General features: G+C 44.6%; 1 protein-coding gene across 3 annotated transcripts in view; it reads left to right on the top strand.

Moving 5' to 3' along the window:
• Positions 1 to 23,430, top strand: part of ccar1 (cell division cycle and apoptosis regulator 1) — a 131,999-nt gene that overhangs the window by 81,407 nt on the left and 27,162 nt on the right. For all 3 annotated transcript variants that reach the window (XM_078536017.1, XM_078536018.1, XM_078536016.1), the window contains exons 13-17: positions 2,572 to 2,738; positions 3,552 to 3,762; positions 4,728 to 4,811; positions 20,486 to 20,671; positions 22,370 to 22,561. In XM_078536017.1, coding sequence (XP_078392143.1) covers positions 2,572 to 2,738; positions 3,552 to 3,762; positions 4,728 to 4,811; positions 20,486 to 20,671; positions 22,370 to 22,561 — 840 coding nt within the window. The remainder of the gene's footprint in view (positions 1 to 2,571; positions 2,739 to 3,551; positions 3,763 to 4,727; positions 4,812 to 20,485; positions 20,672 to 22,369; positions 22,562 to 23,430) is intronic.

The raw sequence follows: 23,430 nt of genomic DNA, 5'->3' as shown, positions 1-23,430 counted from the left end.
CATACAAATGACATTTAAAAATATATATTCCCTCATTCAGTTAATAACTGGGAGTTCGAATTTCTTTTTAAAAGTTAATGGCCCTCCCTTGAGATCATAACATATTACTCAGTGTTTGTCTGTCTGGACTGGTTTGATTGGTTAGTTAAAGGGCCTGTTGAGAGGTAGTGCCTGGCACACATGGGGCATGCTGAGGACTTGAGTGCATGACATGCGTGCGGTTGCCAAGAGTTGATGGTGGGTCAGTTGTTGGTGGAGAACAAAAACAGAAAGTAAGGGGAGCCTAGCAACAAAGCTACCCTGGCTGGAGAGAGTGTTTCCCTGAAGGATAGGAGGGATGTTCAGGGCAAAAAACAGCATGGGGAAGGGATGGAAGGAATGGGATGAGGATGGCATGAGAGGGATGGGATAGCATAGGAAGCATGGAATGGCATGGATACGGATAACATGTAGATGTGGATGAAATGTTAGAATTGGTTAAGTGTGGCAAAATAGCATGACAATTATTTTATACAACTTTATTATTCAAAAGCTATTCATTGTGCTAAAAGTTAAGATTCATGAAATTTTGATGAATAAGTTTTAGAAACGTTCAATGAATTAATATAGTTACTTCTATATACGAAGAAGATCACAGAATTTTAACGGCACAGATGGAGGCTATGCAGCCCATTGTGTCTTCATCACATATCCAAATGAGCATTATGACCTAGTGCCATTGCCCTGCCTTTCCCCATACCCCTGCACATTGTTTCTATTCAACTAATCATTTAATGGCCTCTTGATTGCCTCGATTGAACCTGCCTCCACCACACTTCCAGGCAGTACATTCCAAACCCGAACTACTCGTTCTGTGAAAAAGTTTTTTCTCAGGTCACGTTTGCTCCTTTTGCAAATCACTTTAAATCTGTGCCCTCTCGTTCTTGATCCTTTTACGAGTGGGAACAGCTTCTCCCTATCTACTCTGTCCAGCCCCCTCATGATTTTGAACATCATTATCAAATCTCCTCTTAGTCTTCTTTTCTCCAAGGAGAACAGTCCCAACCCCTCCAATCTATCTTTGTAACTTAAGTTTCTCATCCCTGGAACCATTCTTGTAAACCTGTTCCGCATTGTTCATATTCTCTCGATAATGTGTCTCCCAGAACTGTACACAGTACTCCAGCTGAGGTTTAATGAGTGTCATATAAATTCAGCATAACCTCCTTGCTCTTGTACTCTATGCTGCTATTAATAAAGCCCAGGATACTAATGCTTTATTAGCTGCTCTCTCCACCTGTCCTGCACAATCTATGCACAAATACACCCAAGTCTTTCTGCTCCTGCACCCCCTTCAAAATTTCACCCCTTATTTTATATTGTCTGTCTGTGTTCTTACCAAAATACATCCTCACATTTCTCTGCATTGAACTATATCTGCCCACTCCACCAACTTGTCTATGTCCTTTTGAAGTTCTACACTGTCCCCCTCACAGTTGACAATGCTTCCAAATTTTGTATCATCCACAAAGTTTGAAATTGTCCCCTGCACACCAAGATCTAGATCATTAATATATATCAGGAAAAACAAGGGACCCAATACCGACCCCTGGGGAACTCCACTACAAACCTTCCTGCAGCCTGAAAAATATCCATTGGCCATTACTCTCTGCTTCCTATCCCTCAGCCAATTTTGTATCCACGTTGCTATTGTCCCTTTCTCACAAGTCTGTTGTGTGGCACTGTATCAAATGCCTTTTGAAAGTCTGTTTATACCACATCAACAGCATTACTCTCATTGGCCTTTTCTATTATCTTTTCAAAAAACTCCAAGTTAGTTAAACTTGATTTCTCCTTCAAAATTCCATGCTGGCTCTTCCTTATCAACCCATATTTTTCCATGTGACTACTAATTCTATCCCGAATAATTGTTTCTAGAATCTTGCCCTCCATTGAAGTTAAACTGACTGGCCTGTAATTGCAGGGCTTATCGATGCACATGATGTGTTTTCTGCAGTTTCCTCGCAGTCTAACTCCAATGGGCTTGCCACCGCGTAAACTTAGACACAAGCAAGGAGCAGTTATAATATAGCTGCAACATTTGAATCCTAAACAAGGAATCATGGAACAGGATTGGTAGTTAGAAGCTGTTTTCTTTGATGATAGATATTAAAATTATAACAAGCAGATTTCAAGGAAGTAAAGTGTTTCTTCCATGAGCCATCAGAGCTGCCATTTCAACTCGGAAGAAAACCATTCCCCCCAATTAGACTTCCACATTCTATGATGATAAACAAGTCACGAAGCCAGACTCTTGACAAAATTTGTATTTATTATATTTCTGTGCCAGTTTTCATACTTAAGCAGTTTTATGTAGCTTTTTCCAGAATGTGAAGTTTTGACTTTGTTAAAGCCTTTGTTGAAAGAATAACTAAAAATTCTGTATTTAAAGAAGTGCTGTTGCAATAAAAATACTAATTTAACAGCAAATGTTTTGTGGGTCTCTGCTGGTTATAAATATTAGGCAGTATCAAGTTGAATTGTAACAGTTGCATTTCGGTCAATGTAAATTGTTTTTGTCTCATTTTGCAGTTCTTGGTAGGAATGAAGGGCAAAGATGAAGCTATGGCCATTGGAGGACACTGGTCTCCCTCACTGGATGGACCTAATCCTGAGACCGACCCTTCAGTATTGATTAGGACTGCTATCCGCTGTTGTAAGGCCCTGACAAGCATTGACTTAAGTGGTTGCACCCAGTGGTAAGTAATGATCCAGCAACAGGGTAGAGCCTTTCTGTAAACATTGAGATTCTGTTTTCTGTTAAATATATATGATTGGAGCCTTAACTATCTGAGCTATTATTTTCTTGCCTAGCAGCCAACCACATTCCAGGTAAAATACATGGTGTTGTTCTGCTAGTCCTACACTTATGGCACCTGTTATGTGGCAATACATGCCTCATATAGTGTGAGATGTCATTATTTCATAAGAATGACATTGGAGAGACACTTAAATACTTTATATGTAAATCATTGTTTTGAATATGTATTTAATAGACATGTTTAAACACTGTAAATCTGTGTTAACATTTCATGTCAATGTGTTGCTGTATGCCTTGAAGAAAAGTCGTGCGTGGAGAGGATTTCGCCACTGGGAGGAATAATTAGGATGTTCAATTGATAATAGAATTGTTTTCCATCTTTTTATATAAATAAATTCTAAGTGATGCCATGCAAACTCTTCTGAATTATATAGCCAGTGTCATTTAACTGCAAGGCATTTAAGCAGTACTTGCATATAGAGTTAAAAAATACATAGTTTTTTGCCCTTCATTGCAAGCATCTATTCAGATAAACTTACTGTGCAGTCTCCAGGAAGAGTAGGGCTCCCATTATTATAATAGAGCATTGTGAATTATTTATTCACCTGACTGAATGCCTGCAGTTGCAGTTAAGTGACATTGAGCCGTGTGTATGACAGATTTCTCTAGCTTGATGTCCTGCGAGTCATTTAGGGTCTATGTGATGTCTGATAGAATTTTCCTTTCCAATACACTTCTTCCCTTGCAACAGGTACCGTTTTGCAGAGATCCGTTACCATCGCCCCGAGGAGCACCACAAGGGGCGGACGGTTCCAGCCCATGTGGAGACCGTGGTTATATTTCTGCCGGATGTTTGGCATTGCCTTCCCACCCGCTCAGAGTGGGAAGCGCTCTCCCGTGGATACAAGCAGCAGCTGGTTGAGAAGCTCCAAGCTGAACACAAGGAGGCTGATGGAGAACAGGCACTGAACGCTAATCCTTTTCCATTTCCGCTTCTCACAGGCACAGGGACACAACCACAAAAAAAAGCGCACCACATACACACAGATCAAGTAACGTGCTCTTTTTATGAGCATTGCATACATTTGAGAAGACATAGATGCAAAGCTACAGTAACTGGTAATACAGCTCCCAGCTTAGAGCCACAGCAGGCTTCCTTTCAAGATTCTTAATCGGTTTCATCTTTTGAAATTTTCTCAAAAAACATGAGAATTAATACATTTGAAACTTAATTTTCTTTTCTCAATTCGTAAATACTTACATTAAGAATTGGCTCCTTCATACCCAAAGAGAAAACCAAATTGCTGCTGGAAGCTTGTCACCAGTTGTTGAGTTGGGCAGGTGTTGTTAGCTGTTTACAGAAATTTCTACTACTTTCCAAATTTTCCATATCCCCTTTCTCTTGCTTTCTTTTAACTCTAGTATGTTACTTTTACCTACACTATCATTGGATATACACAAACCCTTTCAAAGTATTTGATTTGCAGGTCAGTTGGTTGAGCCACAGTTTCGTGCAGTGTGGGGTGTGTGGAGCAGACACTTTTTGATAGAGAATATGTCTGGGGGGCTTGTACTTAATGAGAGGGGATAAGAACACACACTGTGTGGCCGCCAGGGACCTACAGTGTCTGTGCAGCCCTCGAGTCCTTTTGTTTGATGTCATTGATCACCTTTTTGTGTTCCACAGATCTGGCTTTGATTGGCTGATGAGTGGCATGTGATCAGTTAAAGAGAGTGTGTGTGTGTTTATGTAGCAGTGAACTGTTCTATTCAGTAACATTAAGGAGGAGTCATTCTGAGGGGCAGTTGTGACCTTTGCTTCTTGCACGGATCAGCAACTCTTGTTTCAAAAAAATGAGTGAATACGTTCTCCAGATGTTCTCCAAATATTGCTGATTATTCCTGTTAACTTTTTTTATTTGAACAGGAAGAGGAGGAGAAGGATGATGGGGAGAGTAAAGAAATCTCTACTCCTACGCACTGGTCAAAGCTAGATCCAAAGACAATGAAAGTAAGTAACAACTTAGACCATAAGACATAGGAACAGAAGTAGGCCTTTCGGCCCATCGAGTCTGTTCTGCCATTCAATGAGATCATGACTGATCTGATAATCCTCAACTCCACTTTCCTTCCTTTTCCCCATAACCCTTGATTCTCTTACTGATTAAAAATCTCTCTACCTCAGCCTTGAATATCCACCCAGCCTCTGTAGCCCTCTGTGGTAAAGAATTTCACGGATTCACTACCCTCTGAGAGAAGAAATTCCTCCTCATCTCTGTTTTAAATGGGTGACTCCCTTACTTTGAGATTATGCCCTCTGATCCTAGACTCTCCCACAAGAGGAAACAACCTCTCAGCATCTACCCTGTCAAGCCCCCTTAAGAATCTTGTATGTTTCAACGTGGTCGCCTCTCATTCTTCTAAACTCCAGTGAGTACAGGCTCAACCTACTCAACCTCTCATAAGAAAATCCCTCCATACCTGGGATCAACCTAGTGAACCTTTTCTTGGGCTGCCTCCAATGCCAGTATACCTTTCCTTAGGTACGGAGACCAAAACTGCTCATAGTTTCTAGGTGTGCTCTAACTAGTGCCTTGTATAGTTTTAGCAAGACTTCCTTATTTTTATACTCTATTGCCTTTGAAATAAAGGCCAACATTCAATTTGTCTTCCCTATTAGCTTTTTGTGATTACTGCAGTCTTTCTCCATTTAAATAATATTCAGCTCCTCTATTCTTCCTGCCAAAATGCATAACCTCACATTTTCCCACATTATATTCCATCTGCCAAGTTTTTGCCCACTCACTTAACCTGTCTACATCCCTCTGTAAACTCTTTGCACCATCCTCACCACTTGCCTTCCCACCTATTTTTGTGTCATCTGCCATCTTGGCGACAGTACATTCACTTCCCTCATCTAAATCATTCATATATGTTGTATGTAATTGTGGCCCCAGCACTGATCTTTGTGGCACTCCACTAGTTACAGGTTGCCATCCTGAAAATGCCCCCCTTATCCCAACTCTCTGTCTTCTATTAGTTAGCCAATCCTCTATCCATACTAATGTATTACCCCAATACTATGGCCTCTTATCTTATTAAGTAGCCTTATCAAACACCTTTTGGAAATCCAAATATATTACATCTACTGGCTCCCCTTCATCTATCCTGCTTGTTACCTCCTCAAAGAATTCTAATAAATTGTTAGGCATGAAGCCATGCTGACTGCTTGATTATATTATGTATTTCTAAATGCTCTGCTTTTGCATCCTTTATAATAGACTCTAACATTTTCCCAGTGACAGATGTTAAGCTAACTGGCCTATAGTTACCTGTTTTTTTTTGTCTCCCTCCTTTTTTGAGTAAGAGTGTTACATTGGCAGTTTTCCAATCCCCTGGGACTTTTCCAGAATCTAAGGATTCTTGGAAGATTACTACCAGTGCATCCACTATCTCTGTAGCTCCTTCCCTTACTACCCTGGAATGCAACCCATCAGGTCCAGGGGACTTATTGGCCGTTAGCCCCATTAGTTTCCCTAGTACTTTATCTCTAGTGATAGTTATTGTATTTATTCCACCCCCCACTCCTCACTTTTGCCACTTGATTATTTAGTATTTTTGGAATGCTATTAGTGTCTTCTACCAATGAAGACTGATGCAAAGTATTTATTCAACTCCTCTGCCATTTCCTGGTTCCCCATTATTATTTCCCCAGCCTCATTCTCTAAGGGGCCAATATTGACTTTGACCTCTCTCTTCCTTTTTATATATTTAAAGAAACTCTGACTGTCTATTTTGATATTACTTGCTAGTTTACCTTCAAAGTTTATTTTCCCCTTTCATTATTTTTTGGTCATCTTTTGTTCGTTTTTAAAACTTTCCCGATCCTCTGGCTCACCACTAATCCTTGCCACGTTGTATGTTTTTTCTTTCAATTTAAAACTATCCTCAACTTCCTTGGTTAATAATGGTTGGCTTATCCTCTTCCTAGAATCCTTCTCCTTGTTGGGATATATCGTTGTTGTGAGTCATGAACTATTTTCTTAAATGTCTGCCTTTGTCCATCAACTGTCTTTTCTGCTAAACTCATTTCCCATCCACTCCAGCCAACTCTGCCCTCATTCCTTTGTGATTACCCTTAATGTTAGCACAGTTGTTTCCGACCCAAGTTTCTCACTCTCAAACTGAATGCTAAATTCCACCATGTTATGGTCACTGTTTCCTTGGGGATCCTTTACTCTGAGATCATTTATCAAACCTGCCTCATTACACATTACCAGGTTCAAAATGGCCTGATCCCTGGTTGGACCCACAACATATTGTTCAAGGAAACTGCCCCAAATACGCTCTATAAATTCTTGCTGGTGTCTGCCTCTGCCAATTTGATTTTCCCAATCTACATGAAGATTAAAGTTGCCCATGATTAATGTGCCGCCATTTTTACATGCCCTTATTATCTCCTGATTTATTCTCTGTCTTACAGCATAGCTACTGTCAGGGGGCCTATAGACCACTCCCACCATTGTCGTCTTCCTCGTGTTATTTCTTACCTCTGCCCATCTGGATTCCACATCTTCTGATCCAAGATCGTTTCTTGCTATCGTACTTATTCCATCTCATACTAACAAAGCTACCCCATCATCCTTTTCTTCCTGCCTCTTTCATAAAGTCACATACTCCTGAATATTTAGTTCCCAGCTTTGATCTCCTTGTAATGATGCCTCCATAATGGCTATAAGATCATACCCATTAACCTCTATTTGTGCCGTTAATTCGTTTATTTTGTTTCGAATACTACGTGCATTTAAGTAATCAGCCATTAATTTTGCTTTTTTACCATTTTTTTCCCCCTTTGACCTGATTTGCTGCTGTTTTTTAGTGCTTGTACACCCTGTCCCTTCCTGTCACATTCTGAGTATCATTACCTGAATAGCTGTCCTGCAAGGCTGCCATATCCTTTTGCCTTGTAAGCCTACGTATCCCTCTCCAGAACCCTCCCCCAACTCTTATTTAGTTTAAAGCCCTCTCTCCAGCCCAAGTTATTTGATTCATCTGGTCCCAGCACCGGAACAGATCCCTTCTATGCCAGTATTGGTGCCAGTGCCCCGTGAACTGAAACCCATTCATAGAAATAGAAAATAGGAGCAGGAGTAGGCCATTCGGCCTTTCGAGCCTGCTCCGCCATTTATTATGATCTTGGCTGATCATCCAACTCAATAGCCTGCTTCCGCTTTCTCCCCATACCTTTGATCCCTTTCGCCCCAAGAGTATCCCCACCACTCTCTGGGTGAAGAAATTTCTCCTCATCTCAGTCCTAAATGGTCTACCCCGTATCCTCAGACTGTAACCCCTGGTTCTGGACCCCCCCCCACCCCCCCCCCCACCACCATTGGGAACATCCTTCCTGCATCTACCCTGTCTCGCTCTGTTAGAATTTTATAGGTTTCCGAGATCCCCCGTCATTCTTCTGAACTCCAGCGAATGTAATCCTAACCGACTCAATCTCTCCTCATACATCAGTCCCGTCATCCCAGGAATCAGTCGGGTAAACCTTCGCTGCACACCCTCTATGGCAAGTACAACCTTCCTCAGATAAGGAGACCAAAACTGCATACAATATTCCAGGTGTGGTCTCACCAAGGCCCTGTATAATTGCAGCAAGACATCCCTGCTCCTGTACTCGAATCCTCTGGCTATGAAGGCCAACATATCATTTTGCCTTCTTTACCGCCTATTGCACCTGCATGCTTACCTTCAGCAACTGATGTACAAGGACACCCAGGTCTCGTTGCACATTCCCCTCTCTCAATTTATAACCATTCAGATAATCTGCCTTCCTGTTTTTGCTACCAAAGTGGATAACCTCACATTGATCCACATTATACATGCATTTGCCCACTGGCTCCCCCTCTTCAACTCTACTCGTTACATCCTCGAAAAATTCCAGTAGATTTGTCAAGCATGATTTCCCTTTCATAAATTCATGCTGACTCTGTCTGATTCTGCCACTGTTTTCCAAGTGCTCAGCTATTAAATCTTTTATAATAGAATTTTCCCCACTACAGACCTCAGGCTGACTGGACTATAATTCCCTGTTTTCTCTCTACCTCCCTTTTTAAATAGTAGGGTTACATTAGCTACCCTCCAATCTGTAGGAACTGTTCCAGAGTCTATAGAATCTCGGAAGATGACCACCAATGCATCCACTATTTCTAGGGCCACTTCCTTAAGTACTCTGGAATGTAGATTATCAGGCCCTGGGGATTTATCGGCCTTCAATCCCATCAATTTCCCCAACACCATTTCCCTACTAATACTGATTTCTTTAAGTTCCTCCCTCTCACTAAACCCTGTCTTCCCCAACGTTTCTGGTATGTTATTTGTGTCGTCCTTTGTGAAGACAGAACAAAAGTATGTATTTGGTTGGTCAGCCATTTCTTTGTTCCCCATTATAAGTTCCCCTGTTTCTGACTGTAAGGGACCTACGTTTGTTTTCACCAATCTTTTTCTCTTCACATACCTATAGAAACTTTTACAGTCAGTTTTATGTTCCCCCGCAAGCTTACTCTCGTACTTTTCCCCTTCTTAATCAATCCCTTGGTCCTCCTTTGCTGAATTCTAAACTGCTCCCAATCCTCAGGTCTGTTGTTTTTTTCTGGCTAATTTGTATGCCCCTTCCTTACATCTAATACTATCTCAAATTTCCCTTGTAAGCCATGGTTTGGCCACCTTTCCTGTTTTACTTTTGCGCCAGACAGGAATAAATAATTGTTGCAGTTCACCCATCCGCTCTTTGAATGTTTGCCATTGCCTATCCACCATCATCCCTTCAAGTAACATTTCCCAATCCATCATAGCCAATTCACGCCTCATACCATCATAGTTTCCTTTATTAAGATTCAGGACCCTCTTCTCAGAATGAACCACGTCACTCTCCATCTTGATGAAGACTTCTATCATATTATGGTCGCTCATCCCCAAGGGGCCTCGCACAACTAGATTGCCAATTATTCCTTTCTCATTACACAATACCCAGTCTAGGATGGCCTGTTCCCTAGTTGGTTCTTCAATGGTCTAGAAAACCATCCCGTATACACTCCAGGAATTCCTCCTCCACGGTATTGTTACTAATTTGATTTGCCCAATCTGTATGCAGATTAAAGTCACCCATAATTACAGATGTTCCTTTATTGCATGCATCTCTAATTTCCTGAGATAAAAACAAAAAGCTAAAAGCTACTGCGGATGCTGGAAATCCAAAACAAAAACAGAATTACCTGGAAAAACTCAGCAGGTCTGGCAGCATCGGTGGAGAAGAAATCAGTTAACGTTTCGAGCCTTCACGACTCTTCGGCAGAACTGAAGCATAGTTAGGAGAAAGGAGAAATATAAGCTGGTTTAAGGTGGGGGGGCAGGGGGAGAGAGCAGTTGAGGGTGTGGTGATTGTGGAGATAAGCAAGCAGCGATAGGAGCAGATAATCAAAAGATGTCACAGACAGAAGGATCAAAGAGGTGTTGAAGGTGGTGATATTTGTCTAAGAAAAGTGCTAATTAAGAATGGAAGACAGGACACTCAAAGTACAGCTCTAGTGGGGGTGGGGTGGAAAGACTAACAAGGTTTTAGTTTTAGATTTAAAAATAATGGAAATAGGTGGGGAAAAAAGAATCTATATAAATTATTGAAAAAAAAGGGGAGGGGGGAGAAACGGGGTGGGGATGGGGGGAGGGGGAGTTTAAGATCTAAAGTTGTTGAATTCAATATTCAGCCCGGAAGGCTGTAAAGTGCCTAGTCGGAAGATGAGGTGCTGTTCCTCCAGTTTGCGTTGAGCTTCACTGGAACAATGCAGCAAGCCAAGGACAGACATGTGGGCAAGAGAACAGGGTGGAGTGTTAAAATGGCAAGCGACAGGGAGGTTTGGGTCTTTCTTGCGGACAGACCGCAGGTGTTCTGCAAAACGGTCGCCCAGTTTGCGTTAGGTCTCTCCAATGTAGAGGAGACTGCATTGGGAGCAACGAATGCAGTAGACTAAGTTAGGGGAAATGCAAGTGAAATGCTGCTTCACTTGAAAGGAGTGTTTGGGCCCTTGGACGGTGAGGAGAGAGGAAGTGAAGGGGCAGGTGTTGCATCTTCTGCGTGGGCATGGGGAGTTGCCATAGGTGGGGGTTGAGGAGTAGGGGGTGATGGAGGAGTGGACCAGGGTGTCCCGGAGGGAACGATCCCTACGGAATGCCGTCAGGGGGGGTGAAGGGAAGATGTGTTTGGTGGTGGCATCATGCTGGAGTTGGCGGAAATGGCGGAGGATGATCCTTTGAATGCGGAGGCTGGTGGGGTGATAAGTGAGGACAAGGGGGACCCTATCATGTTTCTGGGAAGGAGGAGAAGGCGTGAGGGCAGATGCGCGGGATATGGGTCGGACACGGTTGAGGGCCCTGTCAACGACCGTGGATGGAAAACCTCGGTTAAGGAAGAAGGAGGACATGTCAGAGGAGCTGTTTTTGAAGGTAGCGTCATCAGAACAGATGCGACGGAGGCGAAGGAACTGAGTGAATGGGATGGAGTCTTTACAGGAAGCGGGGTGTGAGGAGCTGTAGTCGAGGTAGCTGTGGGAGTCGGTAGGCTTGTAATGGATATTGGTGGAGAGTCTATCATCAGAAATTGAGACAGAGAGGTCAAGGAAGGGAAGAGAAGTGTCAGAGATGGACCATGTGAAAATGATGGAGGGGTGGAGATTGGAAGCAAAATTAATAAATTTTTCCAGGTCCCGACGAGAGCATGAAGCAGCACCGAAGTAATCATCGATGTACCGGAGAAAGAGTTGTGGGAGGGGGCCGGAGTAGGACTGGAACAAGGAATGTTCCACATACCCCATAAAGAGACAGGCATAGCTGGGGCCCATGCGGGTACCCATAGCCACACCTTTTATTTGGAGGAAGTGAGAGGAGTTAAAGGAGAAATTGTTCAGTGTGAGAACAAGTTCAGCCAGACGGAGGAGAGTAGTGGTGGATGGGGATTGTTGGGGCCTCTGTTCAAGGAAGAAGCTAAGGGCCCTCAGACCATCCTGGTGGGGGATGGAGGTGTAGAGGGATTGGACATCCATGGTGAAGAGGAAGCGGTTGGGGCCAGGGAACTGGAAATTGTTGATGTGACGTAAGGTGTCAGAGGAATCACGGATGTAGGTGGGGAGGGACCGGACGAGGGGAGAGAGAAGGGAGTCAAGATAACGAGAAATGAGTTCCGTGGGGCAGGAACAGGCTGACACGATCGGTCTGCCAGGACAGTTCTGTTTATGGATTTTGGGTAGGAGGTAGAAGCGGGCCGTCTGAGGTTGGGCGACTATCAAGTTGGAAGCTGTGGGAGGAAGATCTCCAGAGGAGATGAGGTCAGTGACAGTCCTGGAAACAATGGCTTGATGTTCTGTGGTGGGGTCGTGGTCCAGGGAGAGGTAGGAGGAAGTGTCTGCGAGTTGACGCTCAGCCTCCGCGAGGTAGAGGTCAATGCGCCAGACAACAACAGTTCCACCCTTGTCAGCGGGTTTGATGACAATGTTGGGGTTGGACCTGAGAGAACGGAGTGCAGTGAGTTCAGAGAGAGACAGATTAGAATGGGTGAGAGGAGCAGAGAAATTGAGACGGCTAATGTCACGCCGACAGTTCTCAATGAAAAGATCAAGAGAAGGTAAGAATCCAGAGGGAGGGGTCCAAGTGGAGGGAGAATATTGGAGGTGGGTAAAAGGATCCGTTGAACGGGGAGAGGACTCCTGCCCAAAGAAGTGAGCACGGAGACGAAGACGGCGGAAGAAGAGTTCAGCATCATGCCGAGCCCGAAATTCATTGAGATGAGGGCGTAAGGGTATGAAACTAAGTCCTTTGCTGAGCACTGAACGTTCAGCATCGGAGAGGGGAAGGTCAGGGGGTATAGTGAATACGCGGCTGGGGCTGGGATTGAAAGATGGGGTGGGGACGGAGGGACAAGCAGGTGTGGAGGGTCCCAGATGCGACACCAACATCCATCTGGGACCCTCCACCCCTGCTTGTCCCTCCGTCCCCACCCCATCTTTCAATCCCAGCCCCAGCCGCGTATTCACTATACCTCCTGACCTTCCCCTCTCCGATGCTGAACGTTCAGTGCTCAGCAAAGGACTTAGTTTCATACCCTTACGCCCTCATCTCAATGAATTTCGGGCTCGGCATGATGCTGAACTCTTCTTCCGCCGTCTTCGTCTCCGTGCTCACTTCTTTGGGCAGGAGTCCTCTCCCCGTTCAACGGATCCTTTTACCCACCTCCAATATTCTCCCTCCACTTGGACCCCTCCCTCTGGATTCTTACCTTCTCTTGATCTTTTCATTGAGAACTGTCGGCGTGACATTAGCCGTCTCAATTTCTCTGCTCCTCTCACCCATTCTAATCTGTCTCTCTCTGAACTCACTGCACTCCGTTCTCTCAGGTCCAACCCCAACATTGTCATCAAACCCGCTGACAAGGGTGGAACTGTTGTTGTCTGGCGCATTGACCTCTACCTCGCGGAGGCTGAGCGTCAACTCGCAGACACTTCCTCCTACCTCTCCCTGGACCACGACCCCACCACAGAACATCAAGCCATTGTTTCCAGGACTGTCACTGACCTCATCTCCTCTGGAGATCTTCCTCCCACAGCTTCCAACTTGATAGTCGCCCAACCTCAGACGGCCCGCTTCTACCTCCTACCCAAAATCCATAAACAGAACTGTCCTGGCAGACCGATCGTGTCAGCCTGTTCCTGCCCCACGGAACTCATTTCTCGTTATCTTGACTCCCTTCTCTCTCCCCTCGTCCGGTCCCTCCCCACCTACATCCGTGATTCCTCTGACACCTTACGTCACATCAACAATTTCCAGTTCCCTGGCCCCAACCGCTTCCTCTTCACCATGGATGTCCAATCCCTCTACACCTCCATCCCCCACCAGGATGGCCTGCGGGCCCTTAGCTTCTTCCTTGAACAGAGGCCCGAACAATCCCCATCCACCACTACTCTTCCGTCTGGCTGAACTTGTTCTCACACTGAACAATTTCTCCTTTAACTCCTCTCACTTCCTCCAAATAAAAGGTGTGGCTATGGGTACCCGCATGGGCCCCAGCTATGCCTGTCTCTTTATGGGGTATGTGGAACATTCCTTGTTCCAGTCCTACTCCGGCCCCCTCCCACAACTCTTTCTCCGGTACATCGATGATTACTTCAGTGCTGCTTCATGCTCTCGTTGGGACCTGGAAAAATTTATTAATTTTGCTTCCAATCTCCACCCCTCCATCATTTTCACATGGTCCATCTCTGACACTTCCCTTCCCTTCCTTGACCTCTCTGTCTCAATTTCTGGTGATAGACTGGTGATATTGGTAGCAATATGCATTACAAGCCTACCGACTCCCACAGCTACCTCGACTACAGCTCCTCACACCCCGCTTCCTGTAAGGACTCCATTCCATTCTCTCAGTTCCTTCACCTCCGCCGCATCTGTTCTGATGATGCTACCTTCAAAAACAGTTCCTCTGACGTGTCCTCCTTCTTCCTTAACCGAGGTTTTCCACCCACGGTAGTTGACAGGGCCCTCAACCGTCTCCGGCCCATCTCCTGCGCATCCGCCCTCACGCCTTCTCCTCCTTCCCAGAAACATGATAGGGTCCCCCTTGACCTCACTTATCACCCCACCAGCCTCCGCATTCAAAGGATCATCCTCCGCCATTTCCGCCAACTCCAGCATGATGCCACCACCAAACACATCTTCCCTTCACCCCCTTGGCGACATTCTGCAGGGATCGTTCCCTCCGTGACACCCTGGTCCACTCCTCCATCACCCCCTATTCCTCAACCCCCACCTACGGCACCTCCCCATGCAAACGCAAAATATGCAACACCTGCCCCTTCACTTCCTCTCTCCTCACCGTCCAAGGGCCCAAACACGCCTTTCAAGTGAAGCAGCATTTCACTTGCATTTCCCCCAACTTAGTCTACTGCATTCGTTGCTCCCAATGCGGTTTCCTCTACATTGGAGAGACCAAATGCAAGCATTGCCCAGACCTCCCTGTCGCTTGCCATATTAAAACTCCACCCTGCTCTCTTGCCCACATGTCTGTCCTTGGCTTGCTGCATTGTTCCAGTGAAGCTCAACGCAAACTGGAGGAACAGCACCTCATCTTCCGACTAGGCACTTTACAGCCTTCCGGACTGAATATTGAGTTGAACAACTTTAGATCTCCTCCATCCCCACCCCCTTTCCATTTCTTCCCCCTCCCTTTTGTTTTTTCCAATAATTTATATAGATTTTTCTTTTCCCACCTATTTCCATTATTTTTAAATGTATACCACCCATCATTTATTTCACCCCACCCCCACTAGAGTTATCTCGCTTGTCCTGCTCTCCACTCTTAATTAGCACATTCTTTTAGATAATATCACCACCTTCAACACCTTTTTGTTCTTTTGGCTGTGACATCTTTTGATTATCTCCTCCTATCACTGCTTGCTTGTCCCAACAACACCCCCCCCCCCACTTCTACCCCGCCCGCCCCCTTAAACCAGCTTATATTTCACCCCATTCCTATTTCTATTTAGTTCTGTTGAAGGGTCATAAGGAGTCGAAACGTCAACTTTGCTCTTCTCCGCCGATGCTGCCAGACCTGCTGAGTTTTTCCAGGGATTTCTGTTTTTGTTGAGGATGTTCTCTCATTGGTTCCTCAATGCATTGGTCCAGAAAATCATCTCATATACACTCCAGGAATTCCTCCTCTACGGTCTTGTTACTAATTTGATTTGTCCAATCTATATGCATATTAAAGTCACCCATAATTACAGATGTTCTTTTATTACATGCGTCTCTAATTTCCTGTTTAATGACATTCCCAACATCACCATTACAGTTTGGGGGTCTATATACAACCCCCACTAACGTTTTTTGCCCCTTAGTATTTCTCAGCTCTACCCATACAGATTCCACATCGTCGGGGCTAATAACTTTCCTCACTATTGCGTTAATTTCCTCTTTAACCAGCAATGCATCTCCACCGCCTTTTCCTTTTTGTCTGTCCTTCCTAAATACTGAATACCCCTGGATGTTCAGTTCCCATCCCTGGTCACCCTGCAGCCATGTCTCCGTAATCCCGACTATATCATACCTGTTTACATCTATTTGCACGGTTAATTCATCCACTTTATTGCGAATGCTCCTTACGTTAACATTACTGTCCCATTCCCACTATTTTTCACTTAGGCCCTGTTTGATTCTTGCCCTTGATTTCTCTATCACTTTTCTTATTCCGCTTTCTGTCTTTTGTTCTTGTCTTTGATTCCCCTTCCTCTGACTCTTTGCATAGGTTCCCATCCCCCTGCCATTTTAGTTTAAACCCTCCCCAACCACTCTAGCAAATGTCCCCTAGGACATCAGTCCTGGTCCTGCCCAGGTGTAACCCGTCCAGTTTGTACTGGTCTCACCTCACCCAGAACCAGTCCCAATGCCCCAGGAATCTGAAACCCTCCCCTTCACAACATCTCTTCAGCCACGTTTTCATCCGATATATCCTGCTATTTCTACTCTGACTGGCATGTGGCTCTTGAGATCACTACCTTTGAGGTCCTACTTTTCAACTTACTTCCTAACTCCCTATATTCTGCTTTTAGGACCTCATCCCTTTTTTCACCTATGTCGTTTGTAACAATGTGTACCACGACCACTGGCTGTTCACCCTCCCCCTTCAGAATGTCCTCTAGCCGCTCTGAGACATCCTTGACCTTCGCACCAGGGAGGCAACATACCATCCTGGAGTCTTGTTTGCTGCCACAAAAACACCTATCTATTCTCCTTACAACTGAATCCCCTATATTCCTCCCACAACAATCTCTGAGCCACGCATTTAACTTCTTGACTTTATTTACCCAATGCCAGTTTGCCCATGGCCCAGGTAGTAATCCCGAGATTATTGGCAGAGTACACACTTAATCAGTATATTTTCTATGAGGCATCTAAGAAACTCAGTTTTGGAACAGAAGAAGACTTGCATTTATATAGTGTTTTTCACAACCACTGGACATCTCCACATGCTTTACAGCCAGTTAAGTACTAGTTTTGTTTGTAACTTTGTAAAAGTAACTGTTGTAATGTAGGAAATGCTGCAGCCAAATTGCATGCAGCAAATGCAGCGAGAACACAACAAAAAATGCACATCACAAACATGCTCACGCGCACTCACCTCATGTGCACATTTATGCATGAATTCATGTACACACATACATGTATCTACACACAGATGTGCATAGGTCGCCATGCACATATGCTTATTGGATTGAGATTTCAAAATGTGATTCAGGACTTTTGGCGTAAGTCAATTAAAACCCAGGTTCCAGAGATGGTGCAAATGCCTCAACCCACAGTTCTGCCCCAGAAGTAGCATTCTCACCTCTGAGTCAGAAGGTCAAGAGTTCAAGTCACTCTGCAGAGACTTTGTGCAAAAATCCAGGGTGAAAATCCAGTGCAGTATTAAGGCCGTGCCTTAAAGGTGCCATCTTTCAGGTGAGACATTAAACCAAGGTCCCATTTGCCCTCTCAGAGCATAGGAACATAGGAGCAGGAATAGGCCATTCAGTCCCTCGAGCCTGTCCTGCCTTTTTTTATTCTTCATTCGTTCATGGGATGTGGGCTCAATGTCACTGGCTCGACCAGCATTGATTGCCCATCCCCAATTGCCCTTGTTCAGAGGGCATTTAAGAGTCCAACCACATTGCTGTGGGTCTGGAGTCACATGTAGGCCAGACTAGGTAAGGTTGGCAGGTTTCCTTCCCTAAAGGACATTAGTGAACCAGATGGGTTTTTACAACAATCGACAATATTTTAGTGGTCGTCATAAGACTTTTAATTCCAGATCTTTACTGAATTCAAATTTCACCATCTGCGGTGGTGGGATTCGAATCCAGGTCCCCACAGCATTACCCTGGGTCTCTGGAATACTAGCCCAGTGACAATACCACTATGCCGCCTAGATCATGGCTGATCATCTACCTTGACTCCATCTTCCCACATTGTCTCCATATCCCTTAACGTCATTCGTATCTAAAAATCTATTGACCTCAGCTTTGGACATCTTAGGCTTAGCCTGCACAACTCTCTGTGGTAGAGAATTCCAAAGATTCACCACCCTTTGACTGAAGAAATTCCTCCTCATCTCTGTCCTAAATGGCCTACCTCTTAGCCTGTGCCTCCTGCTTTTAGACACCCCCACGCAACCAGGGGAAACATCCTTCCTGCATCTACCCTGTCGAGCCCTATAAGAATCCTGTACGCTTCAATGAGGTCACCTCTCATTCTTCTAAATTCTAGAGAATATAGACTCAATCTCCTTGATCCTTCCTCATAGGACAATCCTGCCATCCCAGAGATCAGCCTGATGAACCTTTGTTGCACTCCCTCTGTGGCCTGTATATCTCTCCTCAGGTAAGGAGACCAAAACCGCGCACATTACTCCAGGTGTGGTCTCACAAGGTTCCATACAACTGCAGCAAGACATCTTTACTCCTGCACTCAGATCTCCTTGCAATAAAGGCTAACACACTATTTGCCTTCCTAATTGCTTGTTGCACCTCCATGTTTGCTTTCATTGATTTGTGAACAGGATCATCCAGGCCCCTTTGGACATCAACACTTCCCAATATTTCCCTGTTTAAGAAATACTCTGCATTTTTGTTTTTCCTACCAAAGTGGATAAATTCACATTTTTCCATGTTATATTCCATCTGTCATGTTCTTACCCACTCATTTAGTCTGTCTGTCTGCATCCTCCCCCACAACTCACATTCCATGAAGTTTTGTGTCATCAAAAAACTTGGAAATATTACATTTGGACCCCACATTCAAATCATTGATATGTTGTGAATAGCTGGGGCCCAAGCACTGATCCTTGCGGTACCCCACGAGTCACAGCCTGTTATTGTGAGAATGATCCGTTTACCCCTACTCTCTGTTTGCTGTCAGTGAACCAATTCTCAATTCATGCCAGTATATTTCCCCCAATCCCATGTGCTCAAATTTTGCTCACTAACCTCTTGTCTGGGGCCTTACTGAAAGCCTTCTGAAAGTCCAAATACACACACCCTAATCTATTCTGCTAATAACATCCTCAAAAAAACTCCCAACAATTTTGTCAAACATGATTTCCCTTTCATAAATCCATGTTGACTCTTCCCAATCTCACCATTATTTTTAAGTGATCACATCCTTTATAATATATATTAGTATTATAAAGTATTAGTATCTAGTATTGTCTAATATTTTCCCTACTACTGATGTCAGGCTCACAGGTCTGTAGCTCCTTGTTTTCTCTCTCCTCATTTTCTTAAATAGTGGAGTTACTTTTGCTACGTTCCAATCTATAGGAACCATTCTAGAATCTATAGAATTTTGAAAGATGATTACCAATGTTTTCACTATCTCCACAGTCACCCCTTTCAACACTTTGGGATGTAGATCATTAGGCCCGGGGCATTTATCAACTTTCAGTTCCATTAATTTCTCCAGCACTACTTTTTTACTAATACTAAAAGATTCCATGACACTGTTTTGAGGGGAATTATCCTGGGTGGCCTGGCCAATGTTCATGCCTCTGTCAAGACCACAAAATAGATTATCTGGGTCGTTATCACATTTCCAATTGTGGGAGCTATGTATTTGCAAATTGGTTGCCTCGTCGCCTACATAACAAGAACTAGTACAATTCAAAAAATACTTGAATGGCTACAAGATTTTTTTGGGATGGTATGAGGTCATGGAAGGCATTGAAGAAATATGAATTGTTTATTTTGGCACGACACACAGCCCCAGCCCATCACATGTTTGACCTGTGGGTAGATCAGTGTCCAAGTTGAAGTGCTGAGGTGACATGTTTTGCATAAAAGCAAATCCTTGCAGCAAGTGAGACCCAAATGCAGGCTCCAGATTCATTTTGCTTTGTGCTGCGTTAGCTTATCTGTAAGGGTTATTCCCACCCCCAGGAAATACCTGTTGTGGATATCAAGTGAGGACAGCAAGAGGCTGGGTTATAATGGTTGCATCATTTGCCAACACCTGAATATTGAATTCAGCAACGGGTAGCATCCACACAAAAGACATATAGCAGCTTGATTTACCTTTTTGAGCCTTATAAAACAACCTCTCATTCGCGGTACAGGGAATAATACGCAAGCTCTGTCTGCAAAAGACTTTTTGATCTATTCAAGTCCAATTTGTGCAGTGATTTGCTTGTAAATAGCCTATCAAACTTCAGCTTAAAAAATGTTTCCCCCCCCACCGCCCCCAGCTGCTATCTCCAATGAGTAGCAAGGAGCTGACCCATTGGGTGTTATATTGATCCAAATGATAGGTTAATTTTTTTTTTTTGATTTTCCCTTCACTCTCCCATGCCCACGTCTCCAAAGCTGACTCCTTTCCCTGGCTATGTAAACTTGTCGTTAGCACTCCTGAACTAGAGTAGCGAGAGAGAGAGAGAGAGAGGGATGAAAGAAAATTGGTCAGCGTACCCTCCTGAAAATATCTTGTGACTGCAGCTGGAGCGTGTACTGGTGAGAAGCATGCTGGGTGAGAGTTTGGAGGGTGCCAGCACCCATGGAAGCCCAACATAAACTATGTCCTTCAAGAACGCCAATTAAAGCAAAATTCCTCCTTTGTCAGGTTAACGATCTTCGAAAAGAATTGGAAAGTCGGAATCAAAGCTCAAAGGGGTTAAAATCCCAGCTGATAGCCCGGCTAACAAAACAGCTGAAAACTGAGGCAGAGAAAGAAGAGCAGAAGGAATCAGAGAAATCAGAACGAGAGGATGATGAAGAGGAGGATAAAAGATCTGAAGATGACAAAGAGGTAAGATTGGCAAACTTAGTTTGACCCTGAGATTGACATTATGCTTTTAGCTACTTATGTACGGAGAGAAACACACACTGGGCATTCTGTGCCAAATGGTGCCGGGACACTGGGAGTTGTGCGCCAAATGGTGCCGGGACACTAGGAGTTGTGCGCCAACTGATGCCGGGACACTGTGGGAGTTAGAAACATAGAAACTTGAGCAGGAGTAGGCCATTCGGCCCTTCGAGCCTGCTCCAACATTCAGTACGATCATCGCTGATCCTCTATCTCAACCCCATACTCCCGCTTTCTCTCCATACCCCTTGATGCCCCTAATATCCAAAAAATTATCAATTTCTTTCTTGAATATACTTAGTGACCTGGCCTCCACAGCCTTCTGTGGTAGAGATCTCCACAGGTTGACCACTCTCTGAGTGAATTTTTCCTCATCTCAGTCCTAACTGGCCTATCCCGTATCCTGAGACTGTGACCCATGGTTCTGGACTCCCCAATCAGGGGAAACATCCTCCCTGCCTCTAGTCCATCTAGCCCTGTTAGGATTTTATACGTTTCAATCAGATCCCCCCCCTCATTCTTCTAAACTCTAGTGAATACAGGCCAGTCGAACCAATCTCTCCTCGTACAACAGTCCAGGCCATTGTGGGAGTTGTGTGCCAAATGGTGTTGGGACACTGCAGGAGTTGGGTGCCGAGTGGTGCCAGGGCGCTGGGGGTTATGTGCCAAGTGGTGCCGGGGCACTGGGGGTTGTGCCATGTGGTGCCGGGGCACTGGAAGTTGAGTGCCGTGTGGTGCCGGGGCACTGGGGGTTGTGTGCCGATTGTTGCCGGGGCGCTGGGGGTTGAAGGCTGTCTCCTGCTGGTTTTTCCTTCCATCAATCAGCTGGGAGCTCTGCTAAGTGTCATCAGTTTCCTTCCAGGTTCTCGAGAGTACCACGGGCCTCTGCATGTGCTTTTGCAAAATTTTCAAACCGACTGCAATCTGGAAGTGATTGCTATGTTTCTGTTGAGAATTATGGAAGCGTTTTGTTAGAAACCTTATTTGAAATACTGTCGTCCAAAACTGACAAAACAAGATGGCAGCTGGAATGATGATGAAAAAGGGTTTTGAATAGTTATAGGTGAGAATGTTAAGCAGTGACCTGCTGCAGTTCACGCAAGGATGCAACAAGGAAAATATTGAGAGATTATGTCCTTCAGTCAGTGAGACCATAATTCGAGGACTTAGTTGAAAATAATCACAGAAGGTCAGAAAAAAATGGCTGCATGGGGTAGTTTGAATGTAGAATTCTCTGCCTCTATGCATTGAAGCATTGTCCCTAGCTTGTTCAAAAAGAAATTAACTGGATACTTGAAAAAGAGGAATTGGAAAAGGTATGTGGAAAGTGAGCAGGCAGGTGAGATTAAACTGGATAAGATATTAAACAGTATGGGAAGTGAGTGTAATTAGAATGGGTGAGATATCAAGTAGTATGGGGGTGAGGGTGTGATCTTAAACGGTACCGAGAGTGAAGAGGAGAGTGGCGTTGGCTTTGGTCGTGCGTGGATGAAAATACTGGCACAAACTTGATGGCCGGATGGCTTGTTTCTGTGCATGAACATTATGTGCTGGAGTAGTCTTCAAAGTGAACACTTCTGATTATTCTGTTCTTTCGAATTTTCTGGCACTATTTTTGGAATGTAAATTTTGTCATTTCAGGAGGAGGAGAGAAAACGCCAGGAAGAAGTGGAACGGCAGCGGCGTGAAAGACGCTACGTCCTACCTGATGAGTCCTCTATCATCGTTCACCCTAACTGGACTGCCAAAGGCGGAAAGTTTGACTGTAGCGTCATGTCTCTTAGTGTGCTTCTAGATTATCGATTAGAAGATAATAAAGAGCATTCCTTTGAAGTAAGTGCTTGTGTTTTCAAAAAAATTCCTCTCGGTTACTGCTGTCTCCTGAGGGCGCAGATTTGTTGGGGGTTCTCCATCTCCTCTCCTGAAGACCTGCTTTGGCATCCCTCTCATTTCCTCTTAGCCCAAGCTCACCTCTCCCCACCCCACCACCTCCCCCACCAATCCGCGTTTACTGAGTGCCAATAACCACTGGGATCATCTTGAAGAAGCCATTGTTTGAGTGAATATCTGCAGGCTCTCCCAACTATAGTGAAGCCAATACTGGTCCTCACCCAATGTTCGCATGTGGAACTTCCAATAGGAATCTACAGATAGTAATCAGGATTTGAACTTGGGCTTTTGTTTAATTCATTCACAGGATGTGGGCATCTCTGGTAAGGCCAGCATTTATTGGCCATTCCCAACAGCCCTCGAGAAGGTCATGGTGAGCTGCCTTCTTGAATTGCTGCAGTCCATGTGGTGTAGGTAATCCCACAGTGCCTAGGTAAAGATTTCCAAGACCCAGCGACAGTGAAGTGGTGATATAGTTCCAACTCAGGGTGATATGTGGCTTGGAGGGGATCTTGCAAGTGGTGGTGTTGCCATGCATCTGCTGCCCTTGTCCTTGTAGGTGGCAGCGGTCGTGGGTTTGGAAAGTCCTGTTGAAGGAACGTTGGTGAGTTGCTGCAGTGCATCTTGTAGATGGTACATACTGCTGCCACTGCGTCGGTGGTGGAGGGAGTGAATGTTTAAGGTTTGGTTTGGTGCCGATCAAATGGGCTGCATTGCCCTCAATTGTGTTAAATTTATTGAGTGTTGGAGCTGCACTCATCCAGGCAAGTAGACAGTATTCTATTACAGTACTGATTTGTGCCTTGTAGAAG

This window comes from Cetorhinus maximus, unplaced genomic scaffold (assembly GCF_964194155.1).
Source record: "Cetorhinus maximus unplaced genomic scaffold, sCetMax3.hap1.1 HAP1_SCAFFOLD_826, whole genome shotgun sequence".
Taxonomy (NCBI): domain Eukaryota; kingdom Metazoa; phylum Chordata; class Chondrichthyes; order Lamniformes; family Cetorhinidae; genus Cetorhinus; species Cetorhinus maximus.
Note: the sequence above shows the minus strand (reverse complement) of the source record. Positions and strands in the feature narration are given on the sequence as shown.